The following is a 15,629-nucleotide window of genomic DNA, read 5'->3' on the forward strand; positions in this document are numbered from 1 at the left end:
CAGTCAACTTCGTGGAAACAGAAAGCAGAATGGTGTTTGCTAAGGGCGGCTGAGGGGGGTTATTGGGGAGAAATCAAGTGAGTTTAAATACTCATGGTCATCAACTGAATCTATAGTCAAACAACAAGAAAAACGTGGTATATATTAACTCTTCTAAGCTCAAATGATGTAAAACATTATGCAAGTTATTTGACACAATAAAAAAAAGAACATGAGGTTGGGGGTGCTTCTACTGTTAATACTATGTGTTAGTAGATACATAATTATTTCGAATCAATCAATAATATGTAATATGTCTAAAATTAATCAATTAGACTTCATAAATATCATCAGGAGAACAGAAGTAACCTTATGGAGAAAACAGGTGAATGGCCCTCATGGGGAAGGACTTGTATTAATGGGCGCTGTAGTAACAGCAGTTCCGTGCAGAAACATTTTCTGGCTGTGGCGTGGAGACCGATGGAGGAGACCCATGTGCACAGAGGTGGTGACCAGCACACACAGCAGATAAGCCAGAGGACAACAGCACAGCGCCAGTAGGAGGGACATCGGGGACCAGGTGCCCTTTATATGAAGCTAATGGAAAGGAAGACGGGGAACAAGACGGTCTTCCTGTGTTCACTCAAGAATGCAATTTCCAGAAGAGGGATTGGGAGTTTGGGATTAGCAGATGCAAACTATTACATGTATGTATGGATGAATCACTTTGCTGTACACCAGAAACTAACACAACATTGTAAATCAACTATAGTCCAATATAAAATAAACTAAAAAAAAAAAGGAATGAAGTTTCCAGAACGTTAGAAGTTTTGCAGGAAATACAGGTGTCAGAAACAACAGTGGAGAAGTTCATAAAGTGCAAGAAATGGGCTAAATTTTCTATAAAACACAATGGCATATGTAAGTATTAATTCAGTGTATCAACATGGACACAATGAACCTAGACAGGGAGCATGATTATTAGAATATCACAGTCATGCCCCAAAATAAAAACTCAGTGAAATTTATATAAAATTCAACAAATCATGTACAGAAAATTGAAAACATACAATAGGAAAAGCAATGAATTTTATATAACAAATTATGGCAAGGCAATCAAATGGTATTCCTGGGATTAAGAGAGTGACAATTAAAAATACATATATTCTCAAGATATTAAAAATCCCAACTTAAAAACTGTAATAAATTTAATATTTGGTACTCAGTTAGGTGAGAATAAGTAGAAGGAATTAATAAGAATATGTTTTCAAAATATTCTGGACTAAGTGTAGGATTTAGGGAAACAGCTGCTGAGCCATACCCCCAACTCTAAAGGAGGAAATACTGTAAAATATAGACAACAATACCCACTCCCTAATCCCCCCTCCCACACACTGCAAATATGAAACAAAGAACACAAAGAGTAGCAGCGGCTCAAACACAACAAATTACGGTACTTCACTGAAGGCATCATTCAGCTTCATAAGTTCCCTCACTAAGTTGCTTGAAAATAATGTGTTGAGGTAGAATGAACAATGGCACACGCAGAGGATAGAAAATGTGGTATGGACAACAGTTTAGTCAACAGCCTCAGAGATATGAGGATATGATCTTCATAACAAATGTTGTTCCCAGCAGAAATTCGTGTTATTTATTGTGGCACAAAGGGGATGGTCATTAGCATATGTGAACACCACTGTCACAGTGTCCTTGAGAGGTGCTTTCATGACACTCCTCCAAACTGGAAAGATTACTGAAAACACTTATCAGTCAGGCTCTCCTGATACTTTCCATCTCAGTATCCTGGGACATGCTGACCACTCTACTGAGTAGCTTCAAGTGGTGCTTCTCATGTAGCAGGATAACGTCACAAGATATAAGTGACAGTATTCTCCATCAAGAATTTTGTCACCAAGGAAACCCACTCCATAGGAGAGTCCACCAAAAATCGCCCGTTACTTAAAGGTGGATGATCACGGTAAAAAAATAGGATAAAATTTCAGACCCTAGGACTGTGTATTTCAGAAGCAAGTTTCAGGGGCAAATTCATGCAAACTTAAGAGAGTATGAAATCTGGAAGAGTCTCCATTACCCAACTAGATCGAGTAGTGAAAAAGGCAGGAAAATACAAGATGTGGGGTCAGATATTGTAGGATCTTGAGACGGGACCATGTGCTCTATCCACAGATGCCAAGCTAAGAGCCTGACAGACTGGCATATGCTCCTCATGTAGGACTGGGGATTAAAAAGAAGATCTCTCTGTCCACCATCTTTACAGTTTTCCTAAGTAACAATCACAGATGATCCAACCCACCTCCCATTACACACCCTCAAGCTGTGTGACAAAAATAGAACAGGAGGAAGGGTGGAGGGATTTGAACAGGCAGACGGGGCTTGAGACAGCCCCATGCAGGTTCTGGGTGACAGACGGAATCAAAGAGCAGCCAGTGTTTTCTCATCTCCTGATTAGGTCTCCCAAGTACAGCAAATGGAGATGGAACTGGGAAAGGTCCAGGGGTTAGGACTGTGGAGGGGTCACCTCCGATCAACATGGACTAAGAACTAAGCATCTGATGGAATCAAGAACAGAATGAGAGACCAAGGGGAAAAGAGACCCCTTTCAAACATCCCGTCCCATGCTCCTCAAGGTCAAGGAACCAAAGAGTTCACAGGAGCCAGATGACGGAGTGCAGATCATGATAAAAACTCTGCCTTTGTCTGTTTTGGAGCTGCAGCACCCCTGAAGGGTGAAAAGACACATTTTACATGCTGAAGGACAGAGTGATAAGTTAGGGAGGAGAAAAATTTCCTCTGAGAGTTCACAAGAAATAAACTTCTGTTTTCCCATAAAACTCTCCCACTTAAGAAAAGTTTCCCAAACACTATTAATGGTGAGGTTTCCTCTCTGCTCTTCTGAGCTCCGACCTGTGTTGGCACCTTTGATACGTTCCCATTCATTTGATTTTTTGCTATTTTTCACTTCACTCTCCAGAGCCCAGAGCTCTTTCCCTTGCTCCAAAATGGAGATAATATTCACAACAGAAACAGAAATTCGTACTCATAAAAAGAAAGGAACATGGTGTACTGTGGCGTTTCCAGAATCCCAGTTCCTTGTTCAGCTGAGGAGTGAGGACATTACAGATGGGTCTGGAGAAACATTTCACAAATTCATCCACTGCCTCCTTCTGAATACACACAGGGAACAGTATAATATGCAGACATCTAGCTCTTTTCCTAGAACTACTGAATCAAAAGCACAGGGGTAGAAAACAAGAAATCTGATATATTAAGAGTTTGCCATTGGGCTTTGTAAATACTGAAGCTCTGGAACAACTCCTAGTATATCATGAAATGGGCAGATTCCTGAAGAAAGGCAATTTTAAACTCCTGATGTCAAATCATAAAGCTTTTCACGTCTGAGTCAACAGGGCTTTCAGGTCAGTTAAGCACAACAGGGCCTCCCAAGAGGCACACAAGGGAAAATGCAAATATACGCAAGGGCAGATCCCAACTTCTAGAGGGAAGTTATCCTCACCCAGGGAGAGCAGGTTCCTGTAGGTCTCCAGCATCACGTCCCTGTACAAGGCCCTCTGACCAGGGTCCAGGCATTCCCACTCCTCCTGAGAGAACGTGATGGCCACATCCTCCAAGGTCAACTGTCCCTGAAATGAAAGATACATCTCACCAAGGGGCCATGAGGAGAGTTCTTACTGTCACATAAAAGGAGAAGAGAGAGGGTCAACTGGGTTGAAGAGTGAGTTCTGACAGATTTGAGTAAAGGCATTTTGAGCAAGTTATATGCCTGAAATTTTAGTTTCTTTGCTTCCATAAAAGATTACGATATCCTCTGAGTCAGTGTGGATTACTGGTTTTTGTGGATGATACATGAAATATACAAGTAAAAACGCAACACAGGTTGTCTACACAGGAGTGTCAGATATTACGTTCTACACATTGCGGGTATTCGGTACGCAGATGAGCTAGGACATGAGTGGCGTCTTCAGAGGCGACTCCACAGTGGCTTTACCGGGAGATCAGGATCTTAAAATTGTGATGCGGGTAACAAGAACAATGACGAAACGTGTGCGAACACTTCCTGTGTGCTGAGCATCACGCTTGAGACTTTACATATGTTAACTTGTTATCGACATAATAGCTCATTAGAGAAAGACCTGTCCCCACTTCACAGAGGAGAAAACTGTGTCACAGCCACTCTAAGAAACTCGCCTCAGAGCAAATAGCTAGGAAATGACACAGCGAGCACCTGAACTCAGGTGGTCGGCCCCTAATCAAACCTAAACAATCAAATAGTTAAGTACAGCATGAAAAGTACCCTGACAGAGGGTTCCCTGAAAAATCCTAAAATGAGTACAAGGTGAACAATGTGCAAATGCATAAAAAGTCATATATAGATACATACATGTCTACACATAATGTTACCGTTTTTGCTATTTAAATTATTAATGGGATAGTGTAAGAGAGAAGTACCATGTAATTTCAACTGCTAAAAAAATATAAAACTTATTTATAAAATGATATTTTATAAAAGCCATGGACTTGCACATCCATGCACTAATGCACACACATGTAGACACACCACTCACTAAAATGAGAGCAGCTGTCTCAACGTATTTTGGATGATTTTTTAAATTATCATTTTGATCAATGTATTTCAACATCTCTGGGTCAATGAAAATGTACTAAGTGTACTTAATTTAGTTTGTCAACATTATTCTATAGTAGGTTAGTAAAAAACAGGTACAAACATGAAGAAATATATAATGCTCTAATGTCTATAAAATACATTACTCAAAAATACAAATATAATTTTATCCATTTAAATATAGATATGTAGTTATTAAAAAAAAGCCAAACCGAGTTTATTTGTTTATTCCACTAATAAAATATTGATTCAAAATTGGAAGGGTTATTAGTGGTGTACATTAATTTAACAGATTAAGGAAAGAAATTATCAAAATAGTAGAGTTGAAAAATTCTTGGATAATTAAAAATCATGACAAAAAGAATACTAAAAAAAAAAAAAAAAAAAAAACTTTTATTGAGCAAGAACATACTGAAGCATCACAGAAGATTGGCAAGTCCGAAGAAGGGCATTTCAGGAAGGACAGACAGAAGAAACAACTGAGAATATGACTTTACCTGAGAAAGAGCCATTCCAAACTCCAGTTCTTTCCTTGTCCTCCTCTTCCGGGTATACTCCTTAGGCAACATGATTCTTTAGCAGTCAATCTTGAAAGTGGAAAACAGGCTGTTTAATGCTTAGAATCAACACACCCGCTTCCTGAGTCACAGCCACACACACAGGGAAGACCTCAGCATGTGGAACAGACAGTCCCCTGCTGCCCACTGTCCCAGGAGGGGCTCAGGACAGTAAACTCCCACACAGAGACCAACAAGGGAGCTTCCCCACACTTTCCTTCAGATCAGGCTCCCCTCCTGGTGAGGCCCTCACGTACACAGCAGCAGTGGGCACCTCAGCTGGACCCGACGACCCCCTGCAGGTCACAGACCAGCCCTGATCCATCCCCACGCAGAGCAGAGCCCCTCAGCCTCAGCCCAGATCTCAGCCCTCAGGAACGGGGGGACTCAGAGTCACGATGCTCAGTGAGGGATCCGGATTGGAATCACCTGGGGCACCTTAAATATGATTGAGGTTGGGCCCTACACTGACTACATGAAGAGGAATCCCTGGTCAGAGGGTACAAAACATGTCTATGCAAAATGCCTCATCGATCTAATGGGAAGCCTGGGTTGAGCAGTGCTCAGAGGAGGCAAGCCCAGCACAGCCCCCACTTGCTTTTTCTTTTCCAGCTTAACTGAGGTATAACTGACGAATTAAAAAGGTGTAAATATAAGGTGTACGATGTGATCATTTGACAGACACATACACTGTGAAATAATTACCACAATCAAGTAATTACACTTCCATCAACCCACAATTACCATTTTGTGTCCATGTGGTGAGAACACGTAACGTTTACTCTCTCTGCCAAATTCAAGCACATAGAAATACACTACAGTTAACCACAGTCAGCGTGCTGCACACTAGCTCCCCAGAACCTACTCATTTTACAACTGAAAGTTTACCCCTTTGACCAAAATCTCCCCATTTTCACCAACTCCCAGACCTTGGTAACCACCATTCTACTCTCTGGTTCTATGAGTTAACTTTTTCAGTTTCCACACATAAGCGAGATCAGACAGTATGTCTTTCTAGGTCTGGCTTAGTTTACTTGGCAGAATGTTCTCCATGTTCATCCACAGTGTCGTAAATGGCAGGATCCTTCATTTTTACGGCTGAATAGTAATAGTTCATGGTATATATATAACACATTTATCTGTCACCAGACCTTCGTGTTGTTCCTACACCTCAGCTGCCATGGCTAATGCAGGGATGCCCACAGGAGTGCAGGCATCTCCTTCCAAATACTGACTCTGTCTCCTTCGCATCAACAGCCAGAATGGGCTTGCCAGGCGGTCTGCCTGACCTATCTTCCATTTTTGAAGAAACCTCCACACTGAGTTCCACAACTGCTGTACCATTTACATTCCCACCAACAGTGTAGGAGGGTTCCCTTTTATCCCCACCCTTGCCAGTACTTGTTATCTCTTATCTATTGGCTAATAGCCATTCTGAAAGGTGTGACACCTCCTTGTGGGTCTGCTCTCCCCTGAGGCCTGGTTCTCACCAGGACTCAGCCAGTGGAAGGGGAAGCAGCAGAAGGAAACATGCAGAGCAGGCGTTATGGACCAGAGGTGGGGGGGAGGGTGTGGCTGGCATGTTAAATGGGAGGGGGGTGGTCAGAGAAGGCTCCACTCAGACGCTGACACCAGACCAAAGGCCTGGGGGAGGAAGCGTGTTTGCCACCTGGATCTGAGGGACAGCCCCTGTGAGGGCCCTGGGACTGTAGTAACCTTGACCCCAGGAAAAGGAAGGAGCCTTGGGTGGCTGGAGCAGGGTGAGGAGGAGGAGACGGCAGGAGGGGAGGTCAGAGAGGCACTAGGGGAAGCTGATGAGGAAGGGCCTTGGTCTCCAAACATTTTTCTTCCATAAGAAAAAAAGAATTTTAGCAACCACGTATTCCATCATTCATTTTAAGTAAACATCTAATATATTTGTATCTTACATTTTAGAACAATTACACATAATGTAGTGTTTTATATATTTTATATACATACCAAAATGTTCATCAGAGCCCCAGGAAGGACGGTGTCGCCCTTAAGCAAGATGTGTTAGATGGCAGGGGGAACATGGCCAGGGATCTCAAGGAGTCAGTTTCGGACAAATTAAGGTGGAGATGCCTGTTAGATGTCCCAGCAGAGATGTCAAGGAGACAGCTGGACACAGGATTCCAGACTCTAAGGGAGAGATGTGGGCTTGAGACGGCAAACTGGGAGACGAGCAGGTGGTGTTGAAAACTCATGAGAAGAAATGATGAGGAAAGGCAGCGGATGTAGACAAGAGAAGAGGTTCAACGACTAAAACTTTTGGATGCTCCCACGTTCAGAAACCAGGGTGTTCAGAAAAATTCATCAGAGGACAGCGAGAACGGAACAGGGAAGTGAGAAGAAAATTGAAGCAAACAGACTTTTAAAGGTTAAATCAGTCTTTCAAGAAAATCAGTCTTTCAAGGAAGGAGTGATCGAGTGTGCAACACGCTGCCGATACGACAAGCAAGATGAGAAGAGGAAATAAATGATTGGATTGAGAGATGAGGAGGTCATTGGTGACTCTGGAAAAGAAAGTATCAGTCGCTGGTGGATGTGAAAGCTTGATTGGGTGGGGTTCACAGGGGAACTAGAGGCAAGAATTGAAGACAAAGAACATAAACAAGTTTGTAGTACATTGTGACCTGAAATGGAACATAGAAAAAAAGGTACTTAGTAGTGGGGACAATGTAGTTAATTAAGAATGCTTTGTTTTAAAGATGGTAGAGTGAGCTTCCCTGGTGGCACAGTGGTTGAGAATCCGCCTGCCAATGCAGGGGACACGGGTTCGAGCCCTGGTCTGGGAAGATCCCACATGCCACGGAGCAACTAAGCCTGTGCCTCACAACTACTGAGCCTACACTCTACAGCCCTCGAGCCACAACTACTGAGCCCGCGTGCCGCAACTACTGAAACCCACACGCCTAGAGCCCGTGCTCTGCAACAAGAGAAACCACTGCAATGAGAAGCCCGCGCACCACAACGAAGAGTAGCCCCCGCTCGCCGCAACTAAAGAAAGCCCGCGCACAGCAACGAAGACCCAACGCAGCCAAAATAAATAAATTAATTAATTAAAAAAAAAAAAAAAGAAAGAGTGCAACTTCCAATAAGACATCTTTAAAAAAATTAAAGGGCTTCCCTGGTGGCGCAGTGGTTGAGAATCTGCCTGCTAATGCAGGGGACACGGGTTCGAGCCCTGGTCTGGGAAGATCCCACATGCCGCGGAGCAACTACGCCCGTGAGCCACAACTACTGAGCCTGCGCGTCTGGAGCCTGTGCTCTGCAACAAGAGAGGCCGCGATAGTGAGAGGCCCGCGCACCGCGATGAAGTGGCCCCCGCTTGCCACAACTAGAGAAAGCCCTCGCACAGAAACGAAGACCCAACACAGCCCAAAATAAATAAATAAATAATTCCTTTAAAAAAAAAAAATTAAAAAAATAAAGATGGTAGAGTGCATAAAAAGGTTTTGGCGTGTGTGTGTGTGTGTGTGCACGTGTGTGTGTGTTGGTCTTCGTGTGTAAGGTAGGCAACACCACCATTTGTGTATGCTGATGAAAATAAACCCCTAAAAGTCAAATACATGATGCAGTGGAGGAAGGATGGCACGCCGTCCTGACACAGAGTGAAGTTGGCAACAAGGGCACAATCGCAGGGTCAGCCGCAGCCAGGAGCAGGGACAGACTTCACAGTCGGTACTGAGGAGAGAACACAGGCCCTGAGGCAGATGGGTGAGCCAGTTAGAGGAGGTCTCTTCCCTTCGCTCCAGGGGCTCCATGAAGAAGAAGCAGGGTCTCTGAGAGGAAAGATGGGAGCGGATGAACTGGGCTGATGAGGGCCTGTAAAGGAAAGGTAGGGAGCAGACACAGGGAATGTGAGGGAGCAGAGCCGGGAACCTGAAGTGAGACCGGTCAGTCTGGGGGTGTGCTTTTCCCCAGCGGTGATGAGCCCCACGGGGACAGCAGAGGCGGCACAGCTGGGTGTGATGGGGATGTCAGGGAGGGCAAGGACGTGGAGGGTCACAGGAGAATGAGTGCGCCCGTCCTTTGCTTTGCGGCATCTGACTTGCACGGCTGTGAGTAAGTGACAGGGTGTGCTTGTCCCCATGACGGAAAAACCACCTGGATAAGGCAGGGGAGTGTATTCCACCGGCTTATCATTTTACCCCTGATGCAGACAAGACAAGCCCGGACTACAGTACGTACTCCGTATTGTAGTCAGCAAATTAATGAGAAGAACACAGAGTGAAACTCGTACACCCTGCGGCATGGTCTTCACTTTGGGGGACGGATGTGTGCAGGGGTCCTTTGCCCTGGAAAGAGTGAGGAAGGAGCTGACCAGGAACAGCAGAGGTGGGTCTAGCCAAGGGTCCTCCATCCAGACAAAGCCCCTTACCCTTAACAAGCGCAAAGGGCAAGTATAAGTTCAACCGGGACCGCAGTGAGCTCGACCAAGGGGTAGGTGCCTAAGGCTGAGCAAGACCCAGTTCGGAAATAAAAGAGCCTAAAATCAGCAGAAAAAGGAGAGGCCTCCCGGCTGCCTAGACCCCTCGATGGAGAAAAGGTCTCGGTGTCTAGGATTTCTCACTCTGCAATGACACTGGCTTAAAAAAAAAATCACAACCTGGGACTTCCCTGGCGGCCCAGTGGTTAAGACTCTGTGCTTCCAACGCAGGGGGCGCAGGTTCGATCCCTGGTCAGGGAAGTAAGATCCCATATGCTGCGGTGGGGCCGGGGGGTGGGAGGGTCACAGCTTGAAATCCTGACTTGATGGGGTTGGTTGGGATTGTGCAAACAGCAAAAGCACAGCAGGAAGTGGGTGTCTGAACAGAACAGCAGAGGGGAAGCTGGAAGACTTGAGGGAAGCAAGGCACAAAGAGAGAAAACACTTTTCTTCCTCAAGTCACCTACCTGGGAAACCACCATCACTGCCATTCTAGCGAACACAACAGAGAAACGTGTATGAAGGGTGAGTGTGTGTTGGGTAGGAACGCAAGTTCCTTTCTGTCATCTGACCCCATCAGCTCACCCCATTCTACACTCTACTAACTGCTGAGCCCCAGATCCACTGGTGAGTGTGAACAGAGCTTTTCCTTCATCCCACTCCTGAGTTTTCCCGCAAGTACCAGGGCTGTAACTCCCCAGAGGAGGCTCCCCTTCCTGTCTCCAAATGCCCTGCTCAGCCCACAGCAGCCCTTCGCATTGGTTCTGCATTTAGTTTAAAACATCTTGCTCCTCTGCTCCCCAGCTGCCTTGTGACTGTTGTGTGTGTGTGTGTGTGTGTGTGTGTGTGTGTGTGTGTGTGTGTGTGTGTGTAGTGTTTTGGGACAGATGTGCAGAGGACAGTAGAGAACCCACCACTGGCCTGGCAGGAAGAAAGCAGAAGCTGCCTTTTCCCAACAATGGGCCTCTGTACTTCAATTCACCTTGGTGTTGACTGCCCCCGATTCCTGGAACAATCCTTCCCCGAGTCATAGGGCGTTATGGCCCCTCTCAAGTTGTGCCCATAGACACATCCCCCACAGGTCCTCCCTATGAACCCTTTCTGCCATCTGCAGCTTAAGACCCAATGTTTCCCTTCTGGAGTCATACAGACTTCACGAAGTCTCATGCGGCCCAAGACACTCCCAAGACACCCCATAATGATCCCTTATCCTACTATGAAACCCCACAAAACATTCCAAACCCTAATAACTCATGCATTTAGATGGAACAGTACACATGAAGACCCTCGAGGACCCACTAGACTGAAGACACCATCTTTTCATTCAGTGACCTCAGCACAAACTGTCATCTCCAAAAACTACTACTAAGAGAGGTGTCTCCAGTGATGCACATGTCCCAACAAGACCCCAAAATCTTTGAAGAAAACACTCCAAGTTCTCTTTCGTATCTTCCAAAATGCTACTGGAACTTTCTTCACCTGCAACTCAAAATATCTCAAAACACAAAAGGTAACCCACAAAATGATCTCTGAAGGTTTTCCCTGTAATTACTATATGGGATGCATGATGATTCTTGCCTTCCCAAAAGATCCCACAGACGTCACTGATTGGGGTGGATTCTGTGGGACACCCTCTAGGCACCCGTTAGGACCAACACACCATCCTCCTGCACACAGAGCTCCCTGTGTGCTCGGCTCAGGCCTTGATTCTAACAAGACCGCAGGAATACATTTCTCTCTGCCAAATCCACTGCCTTCATTCCTCCACAGGTGTGATCACGAGTTACTCGATTAAACCCATGCGTGCAAATCTGTCTCCGCATCTGTGTCCCAGGAAACGTGAGCTAAGACACTAGGGCACCCCAAACCATTCCACGCAGCCCACAACCACCCAAAAACGCACTTGCAGATGCTCCAGCCAGAACTGCAGCATCCCTTGCCAACAGTTCCACACACCCCATGATCCCACAACTCTGCTTGGGACAGGTGCACACACCATTCATTGGGCTCATCCAGAAGCCCACACTTACTTCCGTATCCCTCCGGCAGGCACCTACAGGCTCCTCTCCACTTTCTCCATCTTTCCTCCTCTCCTCCATGCATGCATGAGCAAACAGGGCTGAAAGGCACAGAGACCTATGGGCACAGGGTCGCGAGAGGAACAGACACAAGCTGCAAACTGAAGGACACTGGGCATTCAGTATGCAGATCAAGAAGTTGGTCCTCCTGGGAAAACGCTGAAAGGGGTCAGCTTAGAAATAAGCTCTGGGCAAACGTCTTCATCGTGAACAGAGGGGCTCTGTTGGAAGAAGGTTCCAGGTCAATCCAGCCCATTCTTCATCACTCGCAGAGAACAGACAAGAGGTACTTGAGAGGAACATCCACTTAGTAGCTCACAGATCACATAAAAGGGAAGAAAACGCAATACTAGATTGTCTGACGGAACTCACTTTCAACTGTTAAAAGATCACTGACATCCTTACCAAGTACTCATTGAAACAGGCCCTCACCCATCCTCTACGTTGCCATCTGTTCTCACTCATTCTTATTTTCACCTTAGTTTTCCTATTTCTCTGTCAACCGCTCTGTCTCTGCTTCTCCTGATCCCCCTCGCCCACATATTTACAGTGATGTCGACTGAATTAAGATGCCCGCCAAGCGGAAGTGCGCATTTGCCAGCGGGGTGGAATTTGAGGCCGAAGAACACTGGGTGTCACACGTCCGGCCCAGGTCACCTCCCCCTACGCGGGGTGAGGGGAAGGGGTGGCTAAGAAGCGGAGGCCGGGCGAGCAGAAAGACCGGCCTGAGGAGACACGAGGACAGAAGGGCGGGGAGGGAGGGAGGGAGGGAGGGAGGGAGGGAGGGAGGGGGGGGTCTACGGAGAGGGGCGGGGTCTCCAGAATCCCGGCACCGGGGAGAGGACGCGGGCTCTCCGGAAGCAGGGCGGCCATGGCTGCCCTCCAGGGGCCGAGAGGGCGAGGCTGAGGCGGAGCGACTCCACCTCGCAGAAGAGAACTTCACAGGGGGGGCGGAGGGCAGTAAAGGATTTTAACCAGGAAAATGTAGCGAAAAAGAAGCGATAAGAAAAGCCAAAGGAACGAACTAGCCTCAGAGCGATTTCAAACCCAGACGGAAACGACCCCTGCCCTGTGACGGCGACGTCTGGACTTACTTGGGGCGGAGGGGCAGGTGAGGTGATTTTAAGGTCCGTAGTGACTCCCACACCCAGAGGATGGGTTGGGGTGGGGGTCGTGAAGCGCAAATTTACGCTAGAAAGAAGAAACTTACGCTCCGCCTGTGACCTTCGCTCCGCGCTCTCCGCTTCCGGGTCCGTTGGCAACTGCGCACACGCGAGGAGTTGAGCGGCGGGGGCGGGGCCTGGGCGGAGCGCTACCGCGAGGGGCGAGACATGGGGCCAAGGTCTGAGCGGCCGCAGGAGAAGGCTGGGAAGGGGGTGTCCTTCCGCCTCGCTGCGAAGGCGTAGCTTTACGCTTTAGGAATACTTGAGTGTCTTTTGCGTTTTATGACGCAGCGTTGTTCCCTGCCTGGATTAAGTTACTGTCTCTAACCGTAAAGCTTACTGTTGTGTGAAACACTTATGATGTTAATAAGATGTTTTCCTCTTAACAAGTTGAAAACGGTTTAAGTCAAAAGCTATTTGTGCCAGTGAGTTGCGCCCCAGTCCTGCTAATGAGGCTGAAGCAATTCAGTGGTGAGGGATCGCTGGTTGGATCCAGGAACACTTCCTGCGATTGGATTTCATTTAAGCAGTTTAAGTAAACCAGAGCTGGAGTTGTCTGTGTAGCAATGCTGACTAGAATGTGACATACAAAACTCTGCCTCTGAATAATGCCAGTTGCAGTAACATGGATGGACCTAAAGATCATCATACTAAGTGAAGTAAGTCAGAAACAGAAAGACAAATTTCATATGATATCGCTTATATGTGGAACCTTAAAAAAAATGATACAAATGAACTTATTTACAAAACAGAAGCAGACTCACAGACTTAGAGAAGGAACTTATGGTTACGTGGGTGGGGGGTGTGGCGGGGAAAGGTAGGGGGAGTTTGGGGTTGACATGTACACACTGCTATATATAAAATAGATAACCAACAAGGACCTACTGTTATAGCACAGGAAACTCTTCTCAATATTCTGTATTAACTTAATGGGAAAATAATTTTAAAAAGAATAGATACATGTCTATGTATAACTGAATCACTTTGCTGTACACCTGAAACTAACACAACATTGTTAATCAACTATACTCCAATATAAAATAAAAATTAAAAAAAATAAAAAAATAAAAATACTTTTTTTCAGAAAAAAACCCAACAAAAACCAAAACAAAAACCAAAACTCTGCCTCTTCAGATTCGGCCACTTCATACTGACACCCTACTTAACAGCATTTCCTTTTCTATTCCCTGTTCTCGCAGGAGGCCAACTGAACACGGAGCTCAGTTCTAGAGGTTCACAGGGACAAGACTGATAAAAGCAGTTTTCACATATTGAGATATAGGGAAGTCATTCTGGCTTATACATGAGTTGACTTGAACTTGATGTTAACTCGAATTTGATGTTAACTAAAATAGCCTGTTTGCGGCCTAGCAAACATACATTGTACATCTGCTTTAATTATTAAAGGAAAGGGCACATTGACCAGAACTAAAGAATGTTCATACTAAAAATAAAGATTAAATGCCTCTCTTCTTGGGATGCAGATGCTGGTTCTCCTTTGATGATAAGACTCCTTTCCCAGGTGCCAAGGCTATGTTTGCTGACTTGCTGGAGTACGTGCTGATCTGTTCTTTTTTTTTTTTTTTGAAACCTGTAGAAATGTAACCCTGACTTGTTTAATGTTCTTTGTCCTGACAAGATATAAAAGTGTGGCTGAAAACCCTGCTTCCCTGAAGCAGTTTCTCAGAGGAATCTGGGAAGCAGGTTTCTGGGCTAGTCCTCAGCTTGGCTCAAATAAACGTCATTTCTATTCTTATTATTGACTGTTTACTGATTATTTTCGTCGACAAGACGGGGTCTGAGACTGGAGGCCTGAGGCATGTGATAATTTAGGTTGGTAACCATCGCTTTTAAAATAAGTATATTTTGTTACAATTAAATTATAAATTGCATTGTTTTCTTTTTGCTAAAGTGTTTTAATTATTTGCCTTTTTAAAAACCAACTCTTGGGGAATTCCCTGGCGGTCCAGTGGTTAGGACTCTGCGCTTCCACTGCCGGGGCGTGGGTTTGATCCCTGGTCGGGGAACTGAGATCCCGCATGCCGTGTGGAGCGCCCAAAACAAACAAACAAACAAACAAATAAATAAAACCAACTCTTTCCCCGAGTTTTATTGAGATATAATTGATATACTTCACTGTATAAGTTTAAGGTGTATAGCATAATGGTTTCACTTACATATATTGTGACATGATTATTGCAATAAGTTTAATCAGCTTCCATCATCTCATATAGATACAATAAAAAGGGAAGGCACAAAAGAAATTTCTTTTTCATTTTTGATGGGAACTACATTTGCCTTTATAACAGTTATAAATGTTGTGATGGATTACCTTCAAATATCTTTCAGAAAAACTTGTTTACATCCTAATATGCTTAAGTCAATAATATCTAAATATAATTTCATAGTATCTGTATGTTCATTTTGAGACTATTAGAAAGTTTACTTTAATTTAAAAATTGTGATATATGTTAGCTCTTTTCTGTGTTTTCCATTTCTGCACGTTCTGTCAGGTGTGGATGACAAACCCTGTAAATATATAGTCTTGAGAAGACTTTGGGATTTATTTTCACCTAAAGAATAATCAATTTTGCAATATATGTAAGGCATTTAGTAGGGAGGTATAGTCTTTTTAATATGAACCCTAAAGAAAGTAAACATGAAATAACTCATTTCTATTATGGTTTATCACAGGGTACTGAATATATTTCCCTGAGTTATACAGTAGGACCTTGTTGT

General features: G+C 44.9%; 2 protein-coding genes across 12 annotated transcripts in view; one reads left to right on the top strand and one right to left on the bottom strand.

The window, feature by feature from the left end:
- The window catches only part of LOC309616833 (zinc finger protein 480-like), a 129,177-nt gene extending 115,095 nt beyond the window's left edge, over window positions 1-14,082 (bottom strand). The window contains exons 1-4 of one of the 10 annotated variants that reach the window (XM_082368007.1): window positions 12,938-14,082; window positions 7,180-7,359; window positions 5,140-5,229; window positions 3,515-3,641 (exon numbers count right to left, since the gene is read on the bottom strand). In XM_082368007.1, coding sequence (XP_082224133.1) covers window positions 3,515-3,641; window positions 5,140-5,211 — 199 coding nt within the window. In that variant the 5' untranslated portion in view covers window positions 5,212-5,229; window positions 7,180-7,359; window positions 12,938-14,082. Of the gene's footprint in view, window positions 1-3,514; window positions 3,642-5,139; window positions 5,230-7,179; window positions 12,454-12,821 lie in introns of those variants that run through there. The other 9 variants (XM_082368001.1, XM_082368004.1, XM_082368000.1 and 6 more) reach the window with 9 other exon arrangements.
- LOC309616847 (zinc finger protein 525-like) overlaps window positions 1-15,629 on the top strand; it is a 202,158-nt gene that overhangs the window by 94,451 nt on the left and 92,078 nt on the right. The gene's annotated exons all lie outside the window — the stretch shown is intronic.

Source organism: Balaenoptera borealis (genome assembly GCF_965194805.1).
Source record: "Balaenoptera borealis genome assembly, chromosome: 19".
Classification (NCBI taxonomy): Eukaryota; Metazoa; Chordata; class Mammalia; order Artiodactyla; family Balaenopteridae; genus Balaenoptera; species Balaenoptera borealis.